This window comes from Mirounga angustirostris, unplaced genomic scaffold (genome assembly GCF_029215605.1).
Source record: "Mirounga angustirostris isolate CCGP_5_RB_7025 unplaced genomic scaffold, mMirAng1.0.hap1 SCAF_1, whole genome shotgun sequence".
Lineage (NCBI taxonomy): Eukaryota > Metazoa > Chordata > Mammalia > Carnivora > Phocidae > Mirounga > Mirounga angustirostris.
The window spans coordinates 34,227,083-34,250,788 of NW_026991709.1; the positions used below are offsets into that span (position 1 = coordinate 34,227,083).

General features: G+C 34.6%; 1 protein-coding gene across 4 annotated transcripts in view; it reads right to left on the reverse strand.

Annotated features, from left to right (window-relative positions):
- GBE1 (1,4-alpha-glucan branching enzyme 1) overlaps nucleotides 1–23,706 on the reverse strand; it is a 279,311-nt gene that overhangs the window by 66,616 nt on the left and 188,989 nt on the right. For all 4 annotated transcript variants that reach the window (XR_010407963.1, XR_010407962.1, XR_010407961.1 and 1 more), the window contains exons 9-12: nucleotides 21,013–21,140; nucleotides 16,335–16,433; nucleotides 10,169–10,279; nucleotides 6,101–6,272 (exon numbers count right to left, since the gene is read on the reverse strand). Coding sequence is in view for 1 of the 4 variants with exons in the window: in XM_054504127.1 (XP_054360102.1) it covers nucleotides 6,101–6,272; nucleotides 10,169–10,279; nucleotides 16,335–16,433; nucleotides 21,013–21,140 (510 nt within the window). In the remaining 3 variants the exon portion in view is untranslated. The remainder of the gene's footprint in view (nucleotides 1–6,100; nucleotides 6,273–10,168; nucleotides 10,280–16,334; nucleotides 16,434–21,012; nucleotides 21,141–23,706) is intronic.

Here is a 23,706-nt window from a genome sequence, read left to right on the forward strand (position 1 = left end):
TTAGCAGTTTATCCATATGCAATTAACATATATTTAGTGAGGTTATCCTATGTGTACGGCAAATATTTTTTATTCTATATTTATTTTTAGCCATCTATTAAATATGCTTAACTAACCAGTGGTTACAAAGGGTAGCAAGGCATAGCCATATAGATTATCAATGATCTTATGTCTTATTTTTCTAATCTGTATTCTTTTAGTTATGTTATAAATACAGAAAAAAGTAAACCACAAACCCATTCAGTCATCAACACTGGGTCTTTCTTGCTGAAGAATTCATGATATTTTAAAGTGATGACAACCACTTCTTTTTTTTTTTAAAGATTTTACCTATGTATTTGACAGAGAGAGAAAGAGAGAGCACAAGCAGGGGGAGTGGTAGGCAGAGGCAGAGGGAGAAGCAGGCTCCTTGAGGAGCAGGGAGCCTGACTTGGGGCTTGATCCCAAGACCCTGAGATCATGACCTGAGCCGAAAGCAGACACTTAACCAACCGAGCCACCCAGGCACCACAACAACCACATTTTTTCATTCAACTTTCTAATCAATGAATGATCACTAAATTCATTTCCTTAGACCCAGTTTTTTTCATTTATTTGAAGTTTAATATTTCCAAATGACTTCAGTCTCACTCCAGTACATCAGTCCTATTCTTACTTGACTTTTGATTTCATTGCAGGGCTTCCTTGTGCCTTTCTATCTACATTTGTCTAACTGAAGTTACTCATAAGTTCCACCAACAATCTCCTAACCCAATTTCCTATATATTTATATGACATTTTCTGTTCATCTCTATCACCGTATCTAGTGCATGCACTAGTATAAAGATACTTGTCTGCTTACTTGTCTGTAATCCCTTTTGGGTTTTGAGACCTTGAGAGCAAGAACTATTTTTCACCTCATAATATCTACCACTTAGCAATGCTTGGTACACAGTGGGTACATATAAATGTCTGAAGCATGAAGGAATTTTGTAAATTGTGTTAAAACACATTCTAGAATGTGTTCTGCATATGTTAAATTTATAGTTTAAATTGATATATATATCAATTTACTAACTTTTAAAATTGAACTTACTTGAAGTCAATCTGCCTTCTTTCTTTCTCTCTCTCTTTCTGTGTACATAGAAGTTCTCTGCACAGGTATGCCAGAAAAATATTAAGTTTTATCTAATGCCCACATAGACTAACACATGAATGCCATATAGTAGATACATAATAAATGTTAACCGATCAATATATATCCTAGAAATCATCCTAGAAATGAAAACTAGCTGAGGTAACCCTCAGACCCCTTCATCCGTGAAAGCTAAGTAAGGTGTTTTGGCAGCAACATTCAGTAAATGTCACTATGAATTCAAAACAAAAGAAGTAATATTTACTCTTAGACTTACTACAGAAATGGTTTAATTTACCACATATATCAACTTGGAAAATGTCATCTGATTTCTAACAAAGAATTATTACATTTACTCATGTCTCAAAGAGGAAATGAATGAAACATTTTAAGAAACTTTTATTTTTAACCATGTACCATTAGGCAAGATTCTAAAGAAATACTCTTAGATGGAATTGGAACATCAGTATTCAAGACCTATTTATTTAATGGAATAATTAATAATATTAAAAATAGTTAACAGTAAATTTAATTTTAAATTCAACTAACTTAATTTAAATAAAAGTTAATGATGAGCTATGTGCCTGGCAATATCTGAGTCTCGTAACCATATTAAATCATTTCACCCTCAAAATAGTCGTCTGGGGTGGGTGGTACTCCGTTTTATCACTGAGCAGATGAAGGCCCTGAAGGCAATGCATCCTACCCAAGTCACCCATCTAGAAGTCTTGGATTCCCACTCAGAGAGCTTTCTTAACCGCTTTGCTCTACCTTTTCCTAAAAGATATACATTAATTATACTATGGTGGCTAATCTACATATTGATACAAGAATTTCTTTAAAAATTTTCTCAAATTGGAAATCAGAAGAAAAAGACAACCAACCAGCTGCTGTATTTTCTAGCTGTACAACATTACGCACGTCCCTTTATCTTCACAAATTGCAGTTTCAGCAAAATGCAACTTGGGACATTGACCTAGCACACCTTAGTACTCCTCTAACTTTTTCCCAAGGTTTCTTTTAAACTAAGACATGATATAGAAAAAAAAAATTATGAAGATTAAGTTAGATGATGCATAGGAAAGTGCTTTGGAAAGTGCTTTAGAAAGTATAGAATGCCATGTCAATATAAATTTACTTTTATTCATATTTATTATTTTAACTCTCATACGATGAATGAAATATAAAAATACAAACATAATTTAGCCATCCCTGCTCCCCTCTCGTGTATTTGATTCTTGCAGATGACTACATGGTATTAGAATAAGAAATATAAGTGTATTTATTCGTAATCAATTAAATAATCTAGCAAATAAAAAATTCACAGCAAATATTCCTCTGCTTTACCCAGAGTGAAAGAATTTTTTTGAAACTCAAAATTAGGAGTATATAAGACAAAAAACCAGCAAAACAAAACAAATCAGCCAAATTGGTATCATTCTCAGAAAATCAGTACTGATCCTAATGATTTGTGATGAACGGCACACATATCTAAGTGACTAATGAATTTATGTAAACATGTTTTAATAAAAAAAACTGTAAGAATGTGTTTTCTTCTCTTAACTTATTCTTCCTCTACTAAAGAAAAATAAAAATAAAATTTCAGAAAGATAACAAGTTTAAAAATGCCTAAAACATGAATAAACAACCAGGTTGCTCCTCAGTCAGTCTCGAAAAATTTCTTAAATTGATCTTTTTAAATATTAATTTCTTACATGCCACTTGAAAAAAATTACTCTGCTTATAACTACAACTGGTGATTGCAGCTAATGAACTACTAAAAATATTACAAGGTAATATTTTATATATATATTTATCTATTTATTACATACATAGACATCTATCTGATATCCTTTTTTTTTTTTTTTTTAGAAAAATGTGAAAGCCTTGTGATGTGGTAGATGCTGTGCCAGTTGCTACTAGTTCCTGGAGATAAAATAGTGAATAAGATACAGATGACCCCTCTTTTCACTGAGTCTTAAATTTACCAAGGGAGTTATATATTTAATAGTTTTTCAAATGTAATTTTGTTAAGTGCCATGAAAGGTAAGTATAGGGTAATATAAAAATGTATGACAGGGAAAACTAGCATAGCATGAGGCTTTAGGAAAAGCTTCCCCAAGGAAATGAGATTTGCAGATGAAGGATTTGGTCAGGTATGGGAGGGAATGTTTGAGTGGAATGCTTCTCAGAAAGGAGAACTGCAAACGTATAGAGCTCAGAGTTGAAGGAGGTTGGTACATTCAGTGAACTGAAAGAATGCTTGCGCGCCTGGAGCAGAGCGATCAACAGGGAGACCCACAGGAGACCATTCATGAGAGCCTTACAGGTCAGCTGGAGGACACCAGTCATTGAAGCCATTAAGCAGGACAGTGACATGATCAAGAAATGGAAAAAAAAAAAAAATTTAAAGTCATGATAGCTCATAGGGAAATACTAAACTTCATAAAACAACATCAATAATCAGAAATTATAGAGCTACTTGGAGATTATTGATTTTAATGTCTGTAGAGAAATGCTAAGATTTAGATAATAGGACAGAGGGAATAAAAAAAGGTGTTATATTGGTGTTAAGCATTAGGAGCCATTTGTTTTAAGAACAAAAGAATAAAACTTCAAAGATCTCTTAGTCCTATATCAAAGAATAATCCCAAGATTATATTTGATACCACAAATATGCTCACTTTATAGACCTTACAGAAAGAGATGTTAGAAATAATTATGTTTTTTATTGTTACTATTTATTGTTACTATGGGAAGAGTTTTCAAAACAAAACAGATGCTCAGCCTGCCCTAGGTGGAATATATACAGTTAAGGTGATTATTAATATAAATACTTCACAAAGCTTATGAAATTACTGAGATTTGTTAATGTCCTAGCTGTCCATGACCCATTTTTACCCTCATGGAATATACACCAAGACTCAGGAAATAATATATATTTTTTAATATTTTAAAAGATTTTATTTATTTATCAGAGAGCACAAGGAGGGGGAGAGGAAGAGCGAGAAGCAGGTTCCCCACTGAGCAGGGAGCCAGATGTGGGGTTTGATTCCAGGACCCCGGGATCATGATCTGAGCCAAAGGCAGACGCTTAACCGACTGAGCCACCCAGGCGTCCCAGGAAATAATTCTTAATATGAATTTGAATCAGATCTTTCTTATTTAAAAGTTATCAATATTAATTTAACTAAGGCTGTTAAATCTCTGTCATGTGTAGTCTGTTTGATGCTTGCCTGCAGGTTCTGTTATGGGCTATAGGCTAGAACTGTCTTCCACAAAGGACGACAGTCTCAGGAAAAGGACTTTATTAAGTACTTCAAACTACCCACACTCTCCACTCATTAGGTATAGGCTTCTAAATTGACATTGCCTACACAACTTCCAGACTAAAGCAGTAAACTGAGTCAAGATTCCTAGAATTCTTTTCTTTTTTTTTAAGGATCTTTTTTTTCTTTTTAATTATTTTTTTTAAGCAGGCTCCATGCCCAGTATGGGGCTCAAACTCATGACGCCGAGATCAAGGATCGCATGCATGCTCTACTCACTGGGCCAGCCAGGTGCCCCAAGATTACTAGAAGTTTTGAATGCAGTCGGCTTCAAGAATTAATGACATAGGACTGACTGCATAAACTCGGAGGTTTTATTTTGGCTCTCTGTTTGGAAAACTGTTTTAGTTTCCACACATACAAGGAAGCCCATTCCATTTCTTTTTAAGCTATCTTAGAGTATAACAACTTCATGAACTGCTTTTGAAAATGAAATAAAACACTAAAAAAAATCTCTCACTAACTCCCCACTTCTCCTTACTTCACATGGTAACATATTTACACAGGTTCATAGACCCTATCTTTTTATCAGGATATAATTGAAAAAATTGATTGTGCAACTAAGGCCTTACTGGAATGGCTATATTTGTGAACAATGTTTATTGGGTCAGTGAAGACCAGCTGCTTTTAAGGAACTGAGGCTGATTTTACTTATGGATATAATGCCTGCAAACTCCACTCAGGGAACCTGGCCTGCAGCCTGGCTGGCTCAGTGCAGTCTCCCACCTCGGGAAGGTCACTTCCGGACAGCTTAGGACTATTAACAAATTTTGTTGATCCTAGGAGAGGAATACACTAGTTTATAGGGGTGGGCTTCCTAACCTCAAGTTAGCAAACAATAGAGACTGATTGCCTGATTGACTGAATTAACAACAGAGACTTTTAAAAGTCCAATCTGAGGTTCCTTATACAAATTTCCAGATAGACATGAATTAATTTGAAGCTCTTCTAAGGCTTTCACTATAGAAAAGTAAGTCAGCCTCTCATATACATTTCCCAGCCTTTCTATCTCTCTCTAGTCTAAAAACTGGTGAAATCTCCTAAAACTTAGAAATGCTCAAATGACCGTTGTTGACCAAATAGAACAGAAAATATTATTTGTTGACTTCTATATCTTATCATTCAAGATCCTTAGGACAACAATGACCTTTGAATATTCATAGTTTTCCTATTTTTAAAATAAATATATATAAATATTTTTGTCTATCACAATATCCTTTGCCTTGGTTTTCACATTTATAATATAAACATACTGGTGTACAATTACCTCAAAGACCAATAATCTTAGCTTGATATGTCATGCCATGACAATTATATCTTTCTTATGTTTAATGTGTGAACACTAATATAATAAACTCCAGTGATTAAATTCAGAATAATTCTAAGTTTTAAAAATAGTTCACCCCACTTGTTGACAAAAACATTAAATAAAATGCCAGCTATTAGACTACTTTTGCATCATGTATTAGTATAACAATGATTTTACAGTAATTTAATTTGTGCAGCTTATATAGGACAGTGTATGAAAAGAAACAGAGTTGTAATTTCCTGTTTTAAATCTGAACAGTAATTCAAACTATTCTACATGATTTATGTCATATGTAATATTAGTTAACGTTCTGAACATAGATGGGATATGTGTTCAACTCATACTTACCCATAAAATTGAGATAGCCTTCTCCACCAAGAGCATGAGTAATGAGTCGAATCATTTTATGAAGCTGTATTCCACGATCAATAACTGGAGTAAATGGGGTCAGAACACTCATGTTGGTATACATTTCAGCATCCATCAACCAAAATGCCAGTGTCTTGTCCCCAACGAGTGCCTATGGGAATAAAAGTCACTGAGATAAATGCAAGGAATAGGTGCTAAGCAGTTGTGATTTATACTAGAATAACACAGGATTACACGGGATGGGAAACGATGAAGGAGAGGTGTTTGAATTAATATTAATTTCATGTGTTTTTCAATAGTTGCTTTCTATGTAGAAGGAGAACAGGTAAAATCAGGTGAGCTGGTCGGAGATCAGCACTATTTTCAGGATGGATTTTTATTTTTAAAGAGCTTGGTGAAAACTCAGGATAAGCCACCTGAATATTTGCTATACCTGAGCTGATGCTTCAAATTCTCTGAAATTGGAATAAATATTTATTATGATGTTGAGAATACTAAATTTCATTTTATTTTTTAAATTTTTTATTGTTATGTTGAGCACCACACATTACATCATTATAAATAAACTTTAAAAATAGCTTGCATTGCCATGATTTTGTTTGTTTTGGAAGAATGGAAGACTTTCTTAAAAATCATTTATATGCATATGTATTTATATTTATGTATATGTATTTATATATATAAAATATGTACATATATATAGTAAAATGGACCCTATTCCCCTTCAGCAGAGGGCTGACAGCTTTTCCTTAAAATGTAAAATTTGCTTTTTCATTGAATTTGGCATCTAATCTAAAATTAGTTTATTTTATACGAAAATATAACAGTTGATAAATGGGGCAGGTAATTCAGAAACATCCTGAGTAGTAGAAGAGAGGCTTTTTAACAATCTGAATTATTTTAAGGGCCAAAAAAGAATTGGCTCAGAATATGGTTCCTGGCTAAGAATTTTCAGAGTTTGATTAGATAGTAATTGTCATCTATATTACTTGAGTTCAAACTATTTCACTTTATCAAAGTAGACTCTTTGTTCTCCGACTTACAGATAAAATTTTAAATCTAAACATATAAAGTGGATGTGTACAGTTATGGACTGAACTGTGCCCACCCCAAATTCATGTTGAAGTACTAACCTCCAATGTGACTATGATTTAGAGAGAGGGCCTATAAAGAGGTAATCGAGATTAAATAAGGTCATAAGAGTGAGGCTCTAATCCAATATGAGTGGAGTCCTTATATGAAGAAGAAGAGACACCAGGGATGAGTGTGCACAAAAAAAGACCGTGTGAGAACAGAAAGAAGATGGCCATCTACAAGCCTAGGGCAGAGGCCTCAGGAAAAACTGAACCTGCTGACACCTTGATCTTGGACTACCAACCTCCAGAATGGCGAGAAATAAATTTCTGTTGTTTAGACCACCCGGTCTGTGGAATTTTGTTATGGCAGCCCTAGGAGACTGAAACACATACCAATAAAATGCAGCTTCAATCTGACATACAACTTCGAGTGCTATAGAAGCGTGACTCACTAAGTAGGCTCCATTGTTAAAGAAGTTTGAAGACAACGTAGATCTATTTGTTAAATAGTTATTAGTACTGGTTCTTTTTTTTTAAAGATTTTATTTATTTATTTGACAGAGAGAGAGACAGCACAAGCAGGGGGTGCAGCAGAAGGAGAGGGAGAAGCAGGGAGCCTGACGTGGGGCTCCATCCCAGGACCCTGAGATCATGACCTGAGCCAACGCAGATGTTTAACCAACTGAGCCACCCAGGTGCCCTATTTTTGCTTTTAGAAAGAACTAGGAAACTTGCATCTTTTTGTATATTCCAACAATTTGTAATAAAAGGCAGAATTACCTGAATCTTCAAAGTATGAAATAATTCTATAATTTTCTGTACATTTTGGGAAGAAAACTATAAAAATAATCTGTTTCATCTTCAATTTGTTTAATCCACTCATTTATTCTTTTATTCATTTATATAAAATAAATGTATCTATGGAGCTCAAAATATGTTATAATTGCTAGGAGTCTGCAATATAAAGAATTTATACATGCATCTTAGTTTTCATATTGTTATGTATTTGGTGAGAGTTCCTCCATGGTTATATTATCCATTTTTAATTTTTTAGATTTTGGTTCTGATTTTTTGTAGGTATTTGATTTGCTCTATGGCCAATTTAAGTTGAAAAGAAAGCCCTGCCCTGATTTGAAAGATACAAAATTTAATATAGGTTTACAGCATGAGTCAGAAAACTTTCTGTAAAGGCTACCTAGTATATATTTTAGGCATTGTGGGACACTTGCTCAGTCTCCACTACTTAAATCTGCCATTATGGCTCAAAAGCACCCATAGACAATACATAAGTGAATGAACATGGCTGTGTTCCAATTACCTTTACAAAAATAGGCAGCAGGCAGAACTTGGCCCATGGGCCTTAGTAGCTGACCTCTGGTCTACTTAGACTTTAAAAAAAAATTTTTTTTAAGATTTTATTTATTTATTTGACAGAGAGAGACACAGCCAGAGAGGGAACGCGAGCAGGGGGAGTGGGAGAGGGAGAAGCAGGCTTCCTGCTGAGCAGGGAGCCCGATGAGGGGCTCGATCCCAGGACCCCGGGATCATGACCTGAGCCGAAGGCAGACGCCTAATGACTGAGCCACCCAGGCGCCCCTAGACTTTCTTATTAATTAGAGAATACACCTGAAAATCTACCTGTTTACCTTAAATGGTCAATTTCTTCAAAAATAACAAGCTTATTGTTTGAGCTTCAATTTTCTTAATACACATACTGGAAATAATTTCCTTTTTTTAAAGATTTTATCTATTTATTTATTCCTTTTAGAGAGAGGAGAGAGAGAGTGTGAGCCAGAGGCGGGGCAGGAAGAGAGATATTCTCAAGTAGACTCCACGCTGAGCATGGGCCTGGGTGCAGGCTGGATCTCAGGACCCTGAAATCATGACCTGAGCTGAAACCAAGAGTCAGACGCTTCACTGACTGAGTCACCCCGGTGCTCCATGCAAATAATTTCAAAAATTTTTACTGTCTCCTTTTTAATGTATAAAGAGTACTTATGTTACTTATGCTTATGAGGTTTGATATGGCTTTATATAACTAAATGGCCTTTGTTCCCCCACTTACTTATGTTTATTGAACAACTACTAGAAGCAGTCACAGTGCTAAGGCTGAAAATCTAAAGGTAATGGAAACAAATGTTCTGCCTAAAATGTGATGAAAGCATGGAGGATGAGGCAACTATTTTTCCCTATACAACTAGATGAGGTCTTGAGGGAGAATATGACATCTGAGGCAGGACAGTAGGACTTCACAGAAGCTTCCCAGGTGCACTAGACACTTGCAGGTGTGTGGGGGAAATTACAAGATTGGAACAAGGTTGACTTATTCAGGAATGGGTGGGAATTTTATTGTACTGAAAAATAAAATGCTTGGAGAGGTGAGCAGAGAATGAAGGTGGAAACTTTGGCTTAGGCCAGAATATGAGTGGGCTTGAATGAGAAGATTTAATCAAAAGATCTGGGTTGACGAAATGAGCTTTGCTCTTCGGAAGATACCTCAGGCTGCATTAGAAAGGATGGGCCAAAGCTGGACAAACAGGGGTCAGGGTAATTACCTAGCAAGAGATTTCAGTGATTGCAGGAAAAAAATGATGAAAGCTTATCAAAAGGCATAAAAGAAAACCTCTAGAAGGAAATCTAAAACGGAAATTAAAATTAACCTGGATCAGCACCAATATTCCTCTTGTTACAACAAAGGAAAACATGTAAGAGAACACTTGCAACTGTCATTTACAATTTTTTAATTACAGTTTGGCAGAGTAAAAATAGTGCTGCATTTTGAAGCTGGAATTTATAGATCTGCAAAGTAATTTTAAAATGTTTTTCAAGTATAAGCAGTTTTCACGTAAAGATAGATATAAATTATATTAACTGTATTAAACTATAGAGATTTGCATTTAGATAGGTTTGTATTAGATATGTTAATAAATACAAAGAAAGCCACAATTAATTTGTACACATATTCATTTACCTGATCATGGCTCTCGGCATAAGCAATGCACTTTTCAAGGTAGCGTCTGTTTGTGAGTGTGTACACAATATTGCCCATATTCCAGTCTTCATCTTTAAACTCTTTAAGTAGCTAAATGCAAGAGAGAAAATCATTTGAATAAACCATTATTGTTCTCACCTTAAGTCACTATCTGAAGGCATCCATCATATCAATCCAAATTACTTGACATGTAGATACAAGGGCACCCATGTAGCAAAAACATCTTTGGTTAAACTTTTTACTAAAATCAAAGCTTTTATACAGACTGACCAAATGACAGTGATGTGGGGCGTGGGTGTGTTTGCTTTTGTGCAGATGGTTTGTTCACGGCACTTTGGGCTTTTTTCAACCTTTTTTTCTCACTGTAACAACTGCTACCTCTTGATTAAGACCACAGTGAGGTGTTACTGTGCACATTATCTTTTTGTCTCTTTCACAAGAGAGAGATATACTTGCTACATCTTTAGGTTTGACTAAAGAAAATTTTAGCAGGAATAATGTTTTGTTCCATTCTTTAAAAAAAAAATGATAACTAAAAAAAAAAACCCTGTCATTTCAAAGTTTAAAGACTATCATGAAATAATTACCATCTTAACAGACCACACATTTCTTTTTTCTTTTTTTTTTAAGATTTTATTTATTTGACAGAGAGAGACATAGCGAGAGAGAGAACACAAACAGGGGGAGTGGGAGAGGGAGAAGCAGACTCCCCACTGAGCAGGGAGCCCGACACATGGGGCTCGATCCCAGGACCCTGGGATCATGACCTGAGCCGAAGGCAGATGCTTAACGACTGAGCCACCCAGGCGCCCCCAGACCACACATTTCTTTCTCCACTTCAGTTATCACTCAGTCTCCGAGCTGGCTTCTGCTCTATTTCGATGCAAATGACCTTGCCAAGATTGCAGATGACGGTCTCTTAGGTAATACTTTTTCTTAGGCAACTATTTGCTGTATGTGTTGAGAGTGCTGACTCTATCCCTTCCCATGAGGCACTTTCCATCTCAGTCTACACTGTGAGACTCCTGATTGTTTTGTTTTGTTTTCCTACCACTCTAGGCATCCTGCAGTCTCTCCCTCTGCCTATCCTATAAAGCTGGTGCTCTTGAAAGTTACTCCTAAAAATAGCCTCTTTCTTCTACTCAATACACTTTTTCTGCCTGGGTTCATTCCTCTGTCCAAAGTGTCAATTGTACTCTGATAGGCAGAATTCTAAGATGGTCCCCATGATTCCTGCCCCTCCAGATTCACATCTTTGTGCAATCCTTTACCTAAAGTGGAGGTGGGACCTTGGAATATGATGGATGTCCCTCGAAGAAATCATGAGATAGCAACTGAGTAATGTTTTAAGTTACTAGATTTGTGGTAATTTGTTGCACAGCAACTAATGCAAAAATAAGGCAGATTTTGGTACAAGAAATGGGGTTCAGGCCTCCTTGAATCTTCCTTTGTTGACTTTTGTCCAAGGAATTCAGATGTGTTTAGCCATCTCTCAGAATTTCAATGTGAATCGTTAGACACCACACAGCAGACTGTGTTAGGCAGAATAATAATGACCACCCATAGATGTTCACATCCTAATGCCCAGAGCCATATTCATGTTGCCTTACATGCAAAAGGACTTTAGAGGTGATAAAGTCAAATACATTGAAAGGGAAAGATTATCCTGGATAACCTGGATGGGTCCAATGTAATTATAGGGATCTTTCTCAAAAGGGGGAGTGAGTTGTCAGAGTAAGAGAGAAATCTGAAGATGCTACCTTGCTGGCTTTGAAGATGGAGAAGGGGCCACAAGCTGAGGAGTATAGGTGGCTTTTTAAAAACTAGAAGCCTTTAGAAAAGGCAAGGGAACTAGAGCCTCCAGAAGAAGTGAAGCCTTGCCAATGCCTTAATTTTAGTCTAATAAGATCCATTTTAGATTGTGACCTACAGAACTATGAGAACTATATAATAGTAAATTTGTGTTGTTTTAAGACACTGTTGTGGTAATTAGGTACAGCAACAATTTCACACTAATGTATAGACCTACACAAATATGCCCACTTAATTTTTGACTACAGTGCAAACACAAATCAATGGAAGGATAGACTTTTCAACAAATCACAGTAAAAGAGTCAGAAATTGCAAAAAAAAAAAAAGAAAGAAAGAAAGAAAGAAAGAAAGAAAGAAAGAAAGAAAGAAAAGAAAAGAAAAGAAACAAACTTGAACTAAGGAACTAAGTCTTAAACATTGATTGCACAAAAATTAATTCAAAATGGGCCATGGACTTAAATATAAAAGTATAAAATGTTTGAAAGAAAACATAGGAGAGTCAAATAATTCTTAGACTCGACACCAAAAAAGGTCTCTATAAGAAAAAAATGATAAACTGGACTTCACCAAATTTAATGTAGACAAAGAACTTTTGCTCTGTCAAAGTCCACATGAACAGGATAAAAAGATAAGCAACAGAATGGGAGAAAACATTTGCCAACCACATGTCCAATAAGAGTTTAATTTAAATTATATAAAGAACTCTCAAAACTCCACAGCAAACAAATGATCCAATTAGAAAACGGTCAAAAGATATGAATGGACATTTCATCAAGGAGGATATATAGAAGACAAATAAACACATGAAAAGATGTTCATCATCATAAGCCACTAAGGAAATGCAAATTAAAACCAGAGTTAGACCTATTAGAATGATTAAAGTAGGTGCAAGGATGTACAGAACTGGATCTCATTGCTGGTGGGAATGTAAATGGTACAGTTGCTCTGGACAAGTTTGGCAGTTTCTTAAAAAATTGCTGGTGGGAATGTAAATGGTACAGTTGCTCTGGACAAGTTTGGCAGTTTCTTAAAAAATTAAATATGCAACTACTCAAATATCCAACTATTACATGACCCAGTAATTGCACTTTTGTGCATTTATCTTAGAGAAATTAAAATTTATGGCCATAAAAAATCTGCACACACATGTTTATAGCAGCTTTATTTGCAATAGCCAAAAACTAGAAACAATACTGATGTCTATAATGGGTAAATGATTAAGCAAACCGTGGCATATCCATACCCTGGAATATCATTCAGCAATAAAAAGGAATAAACTACTGATACATGCAACAACCTATATGAATCTCCAGAGAATTCTGCTGAGTGAAAAATGGCAATCCCAAAAGGTGACATATTATATGATTTCATTTATATCACATTCTTTTTTTTTTTTTTAAGATTTTATTTATTTATTTGACAGAGAGAGACACAGCAAGAGAGGGAACACAAGCAGGGGAAGTGGGAGAGGGAGATGCAGGCTTCCCGCTGAGCAGGGAGCCTGATGCAGGGCTTGATCCCAGGGCCCTGGGATCATGACGTGAGCTGAAGGCAGACGCTTAACGACTGAGCCACCCAGGCGCCCCTATATCACATTCTTGAAATGAAAAAAAAATTACAGAAATGGAGATCAGAGTGGTTGCCACAGGTTAAAAAGTGATTGGAACAACATGAAAGAACTTTATGGTGATGGAAATATTCTATACCTTAACTACATCAGTTGTCAGTATCCTAGTTGTGAGACTTTGGAATACTGGTTAAGAGTGCACCAGATCTCACTGTATTACAACTGTTCTTACAACCGCATGGGGATCTACAATTATCTTCATATAAAAAGTTTAATTGAAAAACTTTATATAATAAAAATACAAGGTGCTTGCGCCTGGGTGGCTCAGATGGTTAAGCATCTGCCTTCAGCTCAGGTCATGATCCCAGGGTCCTGGGATGGAGCCCCGCATCGGGCTCCCTTCTCGGAGGGGAGTCTACTTCTCCCCCTCCCTCTGCTTCTCCCCCAGCTCATGTTCTCTCTCTCTCTCTATCTCTGTGTCTTGAATGAATAAATAAAAAAATCTTTAAAAAAAAAATACAAGGTGCTTAATAAACATTTGGTGGAATTAATGTATAATGAATGAATTCAATTAAATACTTACATCAATTTAACATAAAAAGGTGAAAAAAGGTAGGTAGGTAATAAAAATGAGCAACAAAATGAAAAGAGATGCTGCAAATTTGCCATATTTTAGATAGGCAAATATTTGTTCAGTAAGTGATTAAGTATGATTAAATGTGATATTCCAAACTACTGACTTTGAACTAATAGAAGTAGAAAGTGGTAAACAATTTGTTTTTGAACAATAAAAACATGAATGAAATGTAGCATTCTAATCTAACTCAGACCCTATGGGTAAATCACGATGAATATCACATACATTCTGAGTACAGCTATCATTTGGATTAATACCCTTGTGTGCTTTACTGACATTTAGGGAAACAGTAGTTGTTTATGGTATTATCTTTTTAAATGTACAAATTACATAAGTAGGGGAAATCACTGAGTTTTTAAAAGATATTGTTTTAACTGTCTCTTGTCTTATTAACCACTTCGGTGATGCAAAGATTTTTAAATAATTATATAAAATAGAAAATGACATGTGCCTTTAGAGAATTCACGATCTAAGAAGACACGATGGTCATATCCTATACATAGGACAATATATTTTCCATTCTTATGAGGTACTGACTAGTACAGTACCTTGAGCATACAAGGTACTAAAATGTTTCATAAGTTAAATTAATTCTTTCTTTTAAAACTGTCATCATTGGGGCGCCTGGGTGGCTCAGTCGTTAAGCGTCTGCCTTCGGCTCAGGTCATGATCCCAGGGTCCTGGGATCGAGCCCCGCAGCGGGCTCCCTGCTCCGCGGGAAGCCTGCTTCTCCCTCTCCCACTTCCCCTGCTTGTGTTCCCTCTCTCACTGTGTCTTTCTCTGTCAAATAAATAAATAAAATCTTAAAAAAAAAAAAAACTGTCATCATTGTTCAGAGAAGGAAATATCCCACTGTGGGCTATAATTATAGGTTGATGTACACCTTGAAATATTCTTGAATCTGCACAAAAACTGGTGAAGGCTTTCCAGTAGGAGGTGAAAAAAGGAAGATTTGGCATTAGTGAGGGAAAAAAAAGTTTGCGTGGAAAATTAGAAATCCTAAAAGATGGTGGGTAAAGACCCTTAAACCAAGGTGAGAAAACTGAAGACCACAGCATTTTTTTAAATGACAGATATAAAGCAACTTTCCCAGGTGTTAAAGCTAGAATACATATTTGTTTCTTTGATTTCTGAGTCTAATCATCTCTGGAAAACATTTGCTTTTTTAACTTGACAATGTCTAAGGAATCATTATAAATGGAGAAGCAGAAATTATGTTGGTAAAGATTTAGTCACAGCTGTGCATTGCACAAATTGCCTGGGGGCACAAGATAGAAAGTTAAGACAGGATTATAGTAACCACTTCCTTCAGAGTGGGCTCCACGGTTTTTCTATGCAAAGTTCTACGGGTCTGTCCCTGTGATGTCATGGCCCCAGTTCATGTCTGTACCAAAGGGTTCATCAGAAGGCTATGATTATTCGAGACATAGCTGACTTCTTACACATGTTCAGCCTAGGATTATGGACATAGCCACTCAAAAATGTTCTATGTCAAATCTAAGTCTATGTAACAACATTGGTCTTTTAGGCAAATATTAAATAAAACGAAATATAATCCAAGGTACTTAAATGTTATTAAATTTAATAAAATTGTATTACAAATTATGTGCAAGGTGTCATGTACAATTATTCATCCCTACTGCTTGACACATGGTAAGGATTTCTAAATGTTAAGTAAAGGAATGGATGAATCCAAATCTATTGAGGAAGAAACATGTTATGAAGCAAGTACTGGGAATTAAGGAGTAACTTCTACATTGATGATTTGGAGGCAGAAATGGATGCCTTGATGATGTTTAATGTGTCTTAAATATAGAGCACTGAAGTTTCATAAAACTGCACTGATAATGCAAAATTCCATGTACACAGCTAAAGTTATATTAATATTTTCCCCTTATCTGAATAACTCAAGTATGAATACTTTAAACTAGAACTTTTAGAAGTTTGTGAAGTACCTTATTAAAAAGCACAAGAATCAACACACTAGTGGGAAAATTTAATACTTCAGTTATAATAATTATAATATTTGTAACTAATTACCACAAATTAAGAAATAAATCAAAGAAATAAGAAATAAACCAACATAATACAGAGTATTTACAGGAAAAAAAAATTGCATGAAATCTTACCTGAATCCATTTATCTGGAATTGCCATGGCTAATCGATAGTCAAAGCCAACCCCTCCCTGGGAAATCGGAGAACAGACAGCTGGCATTCCTGATACATCCTGCAACAAAATACATCAGCATTATCAATTCACATTGCTCAGATTCTTACTATATTTTTGACAGTAAATTCTGGGCCAATAAATAAAAACAGTAAATGGGAGCATATATTTTTGGAATGTTTGGACAGCAGAATTGTAAAAGTAGTTACAACCAAGACAGCATATCTCATTTCCCACTAACACATTTTGTGTAATGCTTTTCAATGCAGGACAATTTCAATCTCATGAGGGGATTTTATTTTTCTTTTCCTTAGTATCACAAGATAGAGAACACAAAAGAGTAAGATGATTACTGCCAAAACATAGTTTCTTAGACTTATTTTTGAGCTAATGTATGAACATTTTGCTATTGCTTTCATCAAACACAAAAATACATGTGGCATATATCTGTTGTACTTATTCTCTTCGCATACAGTACTGGCAAGGTGTGTATTTTGTGAGGACCTAACTTCTGATGAGATAGAAAAAGACTTAGTACATTAAGTATGAAGCAATAAGATGGCTTTCAGTATAGTCAGCTACACTTGAAATGGGTCTTAAGGTTATCTGGTGGTTCCTCTTCATCTAGAAGCTACAGAAACTGAAGCTCACTTGGGTGAAGGGATCTCTAAAGAGATGTTTCTCAAGAGTAGAGTCAGGACTCAGATGTCAGGACCTTCAACAGAGTGTCTTCCTTCTCTGTCATGCCACCACTAGATTATTACTGATAATCAAATAAACACATAAGAAAAAAAAGATGGTATAAGGATCCAGATGTAGCAAAATATACCAGCAACTATGGTGAAATATGAGTCACAAATTAGCAATTCTAACTCTACGACATCTTTCAAATAAATCCTTTTCCCTTGTTCCGTTTCTATAGCCTTATTTCCCTTGTTCCATTTCTATAGTCTTATTTAATATTCATTACTCCTTGCTTAGACCACTATGCTTCCAAATGGAATTCCCCATCTCCAGTTTCCCTTCACTCTAACTGCTGCCAAATTAATATATTTTTTAAAGATTTATTTATTTTAGAGAGAGAGAGCAAGAGCACAAGTGGGGGAACAGAAAGTGAAGGCGGGGGGAGAGAGAGAGAGAGAAAGAGGGGAAAGCAGACTCCCCACTGAGTGTGGAGCCCAACACAGGGCTTCATCTCATGACTCCGAGATCATGACCTGAGCCAAAATCAAGAGTTGGGCGCTTAACCAACTGAGCCACCCAGGTGCCCCCAAAATTAACATCTTATAAGACAGTGCCCTATCACTGCCCATCAGTAGCTTCCAATAGCCAATAACCAAAAACTGAACTTCTTTAGCTAAAGATTCAATTCAACAATCATACTTTAAGTATTAACAATATGATTTCCTATTTGATTATTTGCCTCCTTACTTTCTGTTAGAATGTGAGATCCATGGGACAAGGGTTTTGTGGGTTTTGCTGTTCACTGATATATGCCAAGAATTCAGAGTAGTATAAGAGTACTTGGCATAAAGCAGGAACTCAATACCATTTTGTGAGTGAATGAATAAAGGTACTGTCAGGAATTTAAAGGTAAATAAGACATAATATCTGACCTTCATATAACTTCCTTATAAATAGAACCTAACTAAACATATACACACTTATTATCATGAAATGATAATGTGATGTAGTTGTTGTAATTGTTAAGTACACAGAAAACGCCAACGGAGAGACCTATAGCTTTCCACCATAATTTCTACTATTATATTTCAAGTACTAAATACATCATTCACTTTGGAATATTTACTCTTCCCTGTGCTTGTCACAAACTCTTCTATGCGTGTCACTGCCCAAACTCTTCCTTGCATTATTATCCTTACTTTCTATAAAAGACTATCACATACTCTGAGCTCTCTGAAACTTAACTCAAATACTTCTTCATATACAACACTATCCCCAAACTCTTCACACAGAAAATCTGGTAAAAAAAGAAATATATGACCTCTTTGGACTTCTAAAATAATTTATTGTTTTCTAATGAAAGAGAGATACATTTAAATATAATGCAGAGTGGAATATATCTGTTAGAAAATGAAGTATTTGCAATAATATCTTATTTCTATATAGTACTTCATAGTTTATAACTGAAAAAAGGGACAAAAAAGTGAAAGGATGAATGCTTAACAGAAAAAAAATTAAAAGGTTATATCTTATAATATGTCATATTTTCACTATTATAGTAGGCATTTAGTTTGGTTCCTTATAAACATTGGTTGAATATGTATTAAATACCAGACACTCGTGTTAGGCACTGGAATTATAGACAAAATAACTTCCCCAGAAGAGTTTTCATGAGACTAAGTTTTCCTAAGACTGGTGATAGGCTGGTATTAAAGATCAAGATAATTTTCTCAAGAAACCTTAAGGCGCATTCTATATTTGTTCTAAAGATAGTTTTAGGAATACTTTGATAGGAAATAGAATATGCTAAGAAAAACATTTGGACACCAATTGGTCTTGACTCCTAAATCTGAATCCTAGAAAGCTACTCCATTAATGCACATGAGATATTTGTAGCTATCTTTCGGAAGAGAAGAGTTATGACTATCCTTTTCCTTTTCCTTTTAAAATCTTAAAAGGAAAAAAAAAAGTAAACATAAAGGCCACTAAAATAAATATACTTTAAATGTAAAAAAGTCAATACCTACCAACGTAGCATCTAAAAATAACCATGTGTTCAAAATAAAGTTGAAGTAGTTTTATTTTTTAATATCTAAGGATATCTTATGACTATTCCAAAAGGGGGAGAAAACCTCAATCAAAAAATACTTTTAATTAATATAGCAAATAGAACCATGGGAAATGGTAGATACATTCTAGGAAAAAAAAAAAGTCTTCAATTTTAGTAACTGTCATAAATAAATTTAGATTTCTACTATAGGACTTTATATAAATTACATTACTTATTTGTTACACCACATTCCTTTCTTAAAAAAAAAGTTCATGAGGATCAATTTCACATTTTGAAGAGACTCCCACTAGACAGAAAAGTGATGTACTGAAATTGAAGTAGTTTTCAATTTAAGTAGAATAAATTGAAGATACATCTTGTTAAAAAAAATCTAAAACCAAGTAATATAAAGTAGGCTAAAGTCTCAAAGTTTTATTGGTAGAAACACTGATAATCAGACAAGGGCTCCCTAGATCATGAAACTATTTTACTTGAAATGAACGGAAAGATCAATGTAACAATTTTAAGTTTCATGTATTAAATAATTGCTTCTTTTTTTCCAGTACCCACTTTTGATTTGTACTATCATTAATTGTTTGTAGTAACTTTTCATTTATACTGTCTCTGCTTTGAATTGTCATAAATATAATTGACAAAGTTTTTTGATGTTTGACAGATAAAATAAATTCATATAAAAGACAAAATAAGTTTAAAATACACTCTGACATTAAAAGATACTCGGCACATAAAGTAATTAGCACAAGTATTAGCAAGATTTATCAGATATGACCAAATTTAGACAGGTAGATAGTGTAGAATAATACAGGTTTATCAAAATGTTATTATAATTGTGTTCTTAAAAAATCTGTGTTAGAATTTATTCTAGAAATTTAGGGTCCATTTCTCTGTTCCTAGAATATATTTAGAAGACAAAATGTCTAAAGAAAGGAACTGTTCTCTATTCAAAGATAAACAAGGAAATCATTCCATCTAGTTGAAGAGTCAGGGTTTTGAGAAAAGATGGATAGAAAAAAGTCTATACAAATAATAAATACCACAGAAAGGAGACCGTCACTACTGCATTTCATTCCCATGAACTAAATGCCAACAATGTGCAAATACAACTGAACTCTGACTCTTTTAACGATCTTCTTGCTATTTTCATATGCCAACCACTACACTTTGTACAGAACAGTTTTAACATACTAAATTCAATTTTAATAATAATTTCTAGTAAGAGGACTCAGAAAACCAGAGGGATTTTTAGAACTAAATCTAAATTAGCATAAGCATTTAACAAACTTCTTAATTTATCACATTTATCACCAAGAGGGGAATTGTCAATTATGCATATACCGAATTATATCATTACAGTGCAGCTTTGGGACAGTTAATCATGAACCTTCAGTAATCATGAATAACTAGTGAACATTTGGCAATCCAAGAGCAATAACATAAACAAGAAAGGTAATCGCATCAGAACAAGAGAGACTTCAGAGAAGCTTGCAGGCAGTGAGCCATGCCATCTCTAATGATTAAACCAGAAAAGAAAAAATAAATAAATAAATAAACCAGACACACATTAATATTCAATTCTTTTCTCCGTTGAAGGTCTCATGGAGGAAGGACCTGTCCACTGATTAGGATATTTTACTTTCTAACCACTGGCATTTTCTTCTGTAACAATGAAATGATGACAAGTAATTAGTGCATACTATCTCCTAATAAAAAAACACTGCATTCTAAATAATGTGCCACCCATACAAGATAGCTGCACTATAGTCACAGCATAATTTCGCTTATGCAATTATTGACAACATGAGATTAATCATTAAAATACTGTATGCTGTGACAGAATGTTCTATATTAAAGGGGGTCCGAGGGGAGAGATCATTATGGCTTTACCTCAGCTACTGTTACAGAATCTGGATACAACGTGTGAATCAAATGATTTGCCAACATGAGATAAATCAAGGCATCTTCATCTACTTGAAGTCCAAAATATTCATGGTAATCACCCGAAAAACCTTGACCTAGAGAACAGAAAATCAATATGGATGCATTATTTTAACATGCAAGCCTTAACTTAGCACGAAGGCTCCCACCAATTAGTTTATTGAGATCAGTTTTGTTATCATAGCAAAGTGTAATGAGCCTCAATACCATGTAGTATTATCATCAGCAAATATATGTTCTATCTTAGAAAAGCACTCCATAGCAAACATCTGGAATTCAGACAATCCTGCAATTTATTTTTTGTTTTTCAAAAGTAAACAAAGCACTTTAACTGAACATTTTAATTTAATTTTGACATAATTTTAAAGCAAAAAAAATGAAATGATACCAAATTCTATATTTCAATTTTTAGATACATTTTTTCTCATGTCAAGATGTTAATGTTAGCTGGTTCCTATTAGATCCCTTTGAAGAAAAGCAAATATGAAAACCATCATGACATTGAGACACAGTGTTTATGTTATTTTAAATATGTGCTTCCATTTATGCAATACAGATTTCCTATGATGATGAAAAGACTTTAACATCCTCCAACTTACTTCTACCTTCTCTTCCCTCACACCCTAATTTTGGTTGCTTATAGAACATAGCACTTATGGAAGTTATACTACTTACTTTTGATTTCTTGAATTCTTTACTTATTTTTAATTAATTCAAATTAGTGCCCAATACATGCCTTTTCTCTCTGTTTCCCTATAACAAGTTATTTTTTTATTTTGACTCACTTTTTTTTTTTTCAGTTTCCTGGATCCCATCACTAAATGATATTTTCAAATATAATTATAGAAGTTTTATTCCTCAAGCTCTTTCAATTTAATACCTGAATGGCAATTCAATTACCAAATTCTTGAGTCAAATTTTGCTTCCCCAGAATTTTTTATACATTGCTGTTGGCAAGAGAAAAGTATGAGTTCAGCCACTGTTTTCACCCACACAGGTAAATTTCTTTTTCTTTCTGTCATCTGCTGAACTTGTCTTTATCACTCAATTTTATAAATTGAAAACTTTGTGTCTTGATGTTAATTGCTTTATCTCATTTTTTTTTTCATTTCCCTAACTCCACAATTCCTTGGAAAATACCAAGCCTTCAGCAGAGAGAGGTTCTACAGGGGTATGCAGGTGTTGTAATCTAGGAGAGGCTCTTTCTTGACCTTTGCCATGCTTTCCTTGTTCATCCCTTAAGTTAGCTTCTCTCCAAACTGGAGGATATCAGTGAAACCTGTCATGTTTTATAGATACAACTTCTTTTCTAGGAACATTTCATGGGGGCAGACCATGATTAAGAGCAGTTAGCAGGATGTTTGAATATAGCTTCTTTCCTTGGCAGCTGCTTTTCAAGATTTACAGTTTAAAGTCCCTTTTTCAGATTGGTTGTTACTGGTAAATATTTGGCCTTTAAAAAATAATAATTATTCACCATATTATCTACTGAGGAATTAGGATTCCGTGATCCCACTTCTTTGAACAATTTTTAAACTGAAGATCTCTGATCAATGTTGTTAATTATAAATTAATTTATAATTTAATTTTAACTGTGAACATCTATATTTAAAATATACATATTTTCATCAGTGTTTAAGATGCAAAGGGACCTACACATTCACAAAGGTTTGCATTTATTTTTTTGTTATTTATTTCTCATTGCAATTGCTGTCACATTCACATCCTATAGGTGCTCTGATAAATGGTTGGCTTAAAAACATTTTATTTCTTTGGCTAGGACTTCCAGTTGAATAAAAGTGGTGAGAGCGGACATCCATGTCTACTTCCTGATCTTAGAGGAAAAGCTCTCAGTTTTTCACCATTTTTACTATTTGCAGATGACATGATACTATATACAGAAAACCCTACAGACTCTACCAAAAACTATTAGAACTGATACATGGATTTAGTAAAATTGCAAGATACAAAATTAATATACAGGAATCTGTTGAGTTTCTATATACTAATTTGAATAGAAGGAGAAATTAAGAAAACAATCCCATTTACTATTGCACCAACAAGAATAAAATACCTAGGAGTGAACTTGATCAAGGAGGTGAAATACCTGTACTCTGAAAACTATAAAACACTGATGGGAAAAATTAAAGATGATACAAACAAATGGAAAGCTATTCCATGCTGATGGACTGGGAGAACCAGTACTGTGAAAATGTCTATAGTATCCAAAGTAATCTACAGATTCAATGAAATTCCTATCAAAATATCAACAGTAGTTTTCACAGAACTAGAACACGTAACCCTAAACTGCACAAAACTGTGAAATACCCCATATGGCCAAAGCAATCTTGAAAAAGGAAAACAAAACTGGAAGTATCACGATCTCACATTTCAAGATCTACCGCAAAGCTGTAGTGATCAAGACAGGATGGTACTGGCACAAAAATAGACACATAGATAGATGTAACAGAATAGAGAGCCCAGAAATAAACCCACAATTTTATGGTCAATTAATCTATGACAAAGAAGGCAAGAATATACATGGGGAAAAAGACAGTCTCTTCAACAAATGGTGCTGGGAAAACTGGACAGCTACAGGCAAAAAATGAAACTGGACCCCTTTCTTAGACCATACACAAAAAT